Raw genomic sequence first — 5440 nt, forward strand, 5'->3', positions numbered from 1 at the left:
CAGGATTAATCTCCAAAATATATAAACAGCTCATGCAGCTCAATATAAAAAAAAAAAAAAACCCAATCCAAAAACGGGCAGAAGACCTAAATAGACATTTGTCTAAAGAAAACATACAGATGGCTAAGAAGCACATGAAAAGATTCTCAACATCACTAATTATTAGAGAAATGCAAACCAAAACTATAATGATACCTCACACCAGTTAGAATGGGCATCATCAGAAAATCTACAAACAAAAAATGCTAGAGAGTGGGTGGAGAAAAGGGAACCCTCTTGCATTGTTGGTGGGAGTGTAAATTGATACAGCCACTATGGAGAGGAGTATGGAGGTTCCTTAAAAAATTAAAAGTAGAGGGCTTCCCCGGTGGCGCAGTGGTTGCGCGTCCGCCTGCCGATGCAGGGGAACCGGGTTCGCGTCAGCTCGTGGAAGCAACCTAAATGCCCATTGACAGAGGAATGGATAAAGAAGATGTGATACATATATACAATGGAATATTACTCAGCCATAAAAAGGAACGAAATTGGGTCATTTGTAGAGAGGTGGCTGGATCTAGAGACTGTCATACAGAGTGAAGTAAGTTAGAAAGAGACAAACAAGTATCGTATATTAACACATATATGTGGAACCTAGAAAAATGGTACAGATAAACAAGTTTTCAGGGCAGAAATAGAGACACAGATGTAGAGAACAAACGTATGGACACCAAGGGGGGAAAGTGGCGATGGGGGTGGTGGTGGGATGAATTGGGAGACTGGGATTGACATGTATACACTAATATGTATAAAGTGGATAACTAACAAGAACCTGCTGTATAAAAAAATAAATAAAATTTAAAAAAAAAAGAAATTTGTGCAGATGTGAACCAGATCACAGGAACAAAGAGAAAAAAAAAAAAAAACAACTAGCATTTCCCTAATATACACTGAAAGAAATAATTACTTAAACTAAAAAAAACACTTTAACTCTGGATTGCCTAAAATAATCTATTATATCATACATACAGAATCACTGTTTACATTTTACTAGGAGGCAAAAAATGAAGTGTTAAGTTTCTTAACATAGGTAGAAGTTACTATGTCAGCAACATTTATATCCACCCAAGTAAGGACGCGATCATTGTGCGTTTCATCATTGGTGTCTCTCTAAGCTTTGTATCATAATTCACTACAAGAGGAGCAGCGGGGAACTCTATGCATGGTTAGGAATGTTTTTATCCCGGGGCTGGTGGTACTCCTGGGAGATGGACTCTGATGGGAAAGATAGGACTTTCCTTTCTTCCTAGTATTTTGAGAGCTGAGGAAGTCAGGTTTATAAGAAGGATACTAACCAAACACAGGACAAAACTTATGCCTACATGTGAAAATACTCCAGTTTCAACAATACGTAGCAGCATATATATGGCGTCTCTGCTCAGGTGTTCATAGTCCTTCACAGTCTCAGTCATGTGTTTGTGGCAGACTCCCTTGTCTTTACTGATTCTCCTAATGGGTGGAAACTTCATGAATTTCCATTTCAATAAGATGTAGAAGGTATGTATAGACATTTTGTTAAAATACAAACAACAACAGCAAAGCAACTACTAGTATTTCCTAAGTGCCAAGCACCATGTTAAGCGGTGCATATGGATAATCTCAGTCATCAAAACAACCCGAAGGGGCTTCCCTGGTGGCGCAGTGGTTGAGAGTCCGCCTGCCGATGCAGGGGACACGGGTTCGCGCCCCGGTCCGGGAGGATCCCACATGCCGCGGAGAGGATGGGCCCGTGAGCCATGGCCACTGAGGCTGCGCGTCCGGAGCCTGTGCTCCGCAACGGGAGAGGCCACAATGGTGAGAGGCCCGCGTACCGCAAAAACAACAACAACAACAACAAAAAAAACACCGAAGATGTCAGCAGTGCTATTATCCCCACACAGGTTAATTATCTCATCCAAGGTCACAGAGCCAGTAAGTGGGAGAAATGAGATTCAAAGCCAGATCTCTCTGACTCTAAGCCCAGCCTCTTCATTACTACTGAAGACTTCTACCTACTCTTCTCTTTTATCTCCATAACTAGCAAATCATCTATAGTTAGGTGTCAGCTCCGTCATTAATCAGCTCTGAAACCTTGGGGTTCCTCCTGGTCCTAGTTCAGCACTAAGTTTCCTTTTGTAGCTGAGAAAGCTATACATTAGCAAAGACGTCTAGTTGAAATTTTGTTTTACAAGTATTATCTAACTTCTGTTTCCTCTGCCCTGTGAAACAGAACGAACACATAGTCACATACCCACACTATTGCTCAGAGTGAATAATAGGTTGAAATAGCTGGAGTCCATCCAAATACAGATTTACATTTGACTCTTGAACTTACAGTTTTCTATCTGCATAGACAAGTATGTTTATGATAAAAAGGCTTCCATAAGTGGCAGTACTTTTCCAACTTCTAATGACTCTGAAATATGTAATTAGGTAATTTTTAGCTTTCTTCTTTAAATTAAAATAGAGGCAAATATTCTTTTGGGGATATTTTTATTTGCCTTAGGCTATCTTACTTCACAGAGGGAGCTACAAATGGGCAACAGGGAAAAAATAAATATGCTATAACACATCTGTATCTATTATAGAGAAACAGGAAAAATGAGTAAGATTTCCTGGCACAGTAGAAAGAACTAGGGGGAATGCAGGATTCCTGGGTTCACATTCCTCTTCTGCTACTGGTGACCCTGAGAAACTCACCAGCCTAAGCTTTATCTTCCTCAGTCAGATCATTGCCAAGGTCCCTGACTCCGGGGCAAGATATAAAGTGATAGAAATGCAAATGAAATGTAAATCAAAATCTCATCTTTCACAATTCTTACTTGGTACTTTCAGCCTATCCCATCAACCTGGTGTTGGAACAGACTTACATCCTGTGCCATGCCAAGAGCATAAAGGACTTTCTGTCTCTACTATAAAGCACCCAGGCTAAGGGATGTGGAAAATTTCATTTCTTTAAAACTGACAGGGTTGGCTGGGTGACTGAAGCAAAACACAGAGGTGGTCAAAGCCCTTTATTAGTATAATAATCCACATCCATACCTCTGAATAACCAAGGCAGCTCTTTTAAAAAATCGCCAATGTCATTGCTTAAACAATGTTAGCTAAAATTAGTATTTGAGTCGTGGGTTTCTAATTTGTTAGCACAGTGTTCCTAGACATGAATTCCAAATCTATAGAGACTTGAAAGAAATTTAATTAAAGGATTGAAGATAACATTAGTTACAATACTATAATAGCTACAATGGCTGTAATTCTCAAAATTGTACTGGATGATTCTGAAATAAGATAGCTTTTCAATCATATGCATTATCAACAGTTCTCTAAGAATTATTCATCATATCATGTTTGCCATGATGAATTAATTTAACAACACAGTGGTATCTGTACATATTAATATGAAGGATGTCACTTCAATAGATTTCATTGTTTGAAATGAGGACACACGTGTTAGTCTATATGTTCTCTGGGTTAGTCATTACCTTTTACTACCAGGTTTCCAGTACTGCTAGCAGTTCCAAAATGGTTAGTGGCTATGCAGGTATAACTTCCAGCATCTGATTTAGTCACATTGACGATTCTGAGGCTTCCATCTTCAGAAATGGTAATTCTGAAATCAAAGCAAATAAACCCCAAATGGTAAGTTTATCCCATATGACCAAATGGAAATTATTTCTGTCATTCTGTCATTTTCAAACTATCAATTCATGGCTACATCACTTGACAGCTTCATCTTTAGGATATTCGTCTACATACACATGATTAGGATGCATGACTTAGTACTTTTAATACTTTTCTTGCTAATATGGTCTCAACAGTCTGTTGGAATAACTATTAGAAATAGGAGACAGGTTGTAACCATTCTCTCTCTTCGGCAGCTCTAACCACATTATGCAAAGAGAAGGCTTACTGTAGATCACCGTTAGTCTTAAAACTGCTGAAGAATAAGAAAAAAAAAAATCCCTTGATTGGCCACTTTATGCAATTTCATTGAAAGTGTTTTCTTCTAGATGAGAAAGCTTAAATTAAATGAATTATTATTAAGCATATTTCTTTCTAAAATATGTCAGACAATACACTTTTTTTTTTTTTTTTTTGACAATACACTTTTAAAAAGATGCAAAAACTGAACTTAAAAAATTAAAATATTCCACAACATGGTATGACTTTGGCAAAATAGCAAATGTAGATGGCACATCTCATGGCCAACAATTAGGGACAAATATCTACTACCAGGTGGGAAGGAAACACTTTCACTGACAGACACAAAACTGGAACAGGAAGGATTCGAGAGAACCCTGTTTTAAACTTAACTACAGCTGAAGGGAGAGATGCAAAGATGAATAAGACATACAGCATGGCTTAGAGGCTAGTTGGAGAAATAAGAAATGTACACAGATGGCCCATTCAAGGTAAATGCCTGTTGAATCTTCATTGTATCTTTCAAATCTACCCACTTCTGTCTATCTCTTCTGCTCCCTCTTTTTCACCCAACCCTCACGACAGCCTCTTAAATGATCTGTCTATTTCTACTCCTGCCCCTCAAATGCATTCTTCAGTCAGTGGCCAGGGGATCTTTTAAAACATAGATCAGATTACGTCACCGCCCAGGCTTAAAGATCCTTCTTTGGCTCTGAGTTGCACTCAGAAGAGATTCTTTCCTAGAACCTACAAAGCCTAAGGGATCTGCCCTTTGCCCTTCTCTAGCCTACTTTATTTCATCTTAATCTTTCTACCCTTCAGTGAACTCTAGTCACACTGGTCTTCTGCAAGTTCCTAGAGTATCTGAACCCCTTTCCCACATCAGGACCTTTCTGTTTGCTGTTCTGTCTGCCTTGATTTCAAGGTACAGCTGTCACCTTCACACCCTCTCGGGACCTCAACCTGGAGATAGCTGTTCCTTATAGACTCTTCCTGACTCACATTTCTAAAGTGAATTTCCATTTTCCTGTTATTCTCTTTTCCTGCAGCCACTTTGTTTCCTCCCATTCAACACAATCCAGAAGTTTTGTTTACTAGTTAACTGTCCTATCACATGGAATATCAGCTTCTCTGAGGGCAGGGACTGTGTTTGTTTGAGGACTCAATCTCCTGGATCTAGTACACAGGACCGACATGTAGCAGATGCCCTGTAAGCATCTGTTAAGTGATGGAGTGAATAAGTAAATAAATATCATAAAAGAAAAATCAATATTATGCTATAGGAATTCAGAGTCACTGAACCACTTGGCACTAGTTCCAACCTTAACAGAGTCCTTTACAAAAGGACTAGGATGGGCACAGCTTTACTTAATAGAATTTTGGCTAAACATTTTAAAATCAAGGGATTTAGATGCACTGGGTCATAAATGCTGCATATACTTTTCTCAGAGGCTCTTAGGGGGGCTTCCCTGGTGGCGCAGTGGTTGAGAGTCCGCCTGCCGAT

The 5440-nt window shown here is 39.1% G+C and overlaps 1 protein-coding gene across 1 annotated transcript in view; it reads right to left on the reverse strand.

The window, feature by feature from the left end:
• Nucleotides 1–5440, reverse strand: part of CNTN4 (contactin 4) — a 522574-nt gene that overhangs the window by 76152 nt on the left and 440982 nt on the right. Inside the window, exon 11 of the mRNA XM_055079827.1 lies at nt 3498–3625. Within this exon, the coding sequence (XP_054935802.1) occupies nt 3498–3625 (128 nt within the window). The remainder of the gene's footprint in view (nt 1–3497; nt 3626–5440) is intronic.

The sequence above is a fragment of the Physeter macrocephalus genome, chromosome 18 (assembly GCF_002837175.3).
Source record: "Physeter macrocephalus isolate SW-GA chromosome 18, ASM283717v5, whole genome shotgun sequence".
NCBI classification, from domain to species: Eukaryota; Metazoa; Chordata; class Mammalia; order Artiodactyla; family Physeteridae; genus Physeter; species Physeter macrocephalus.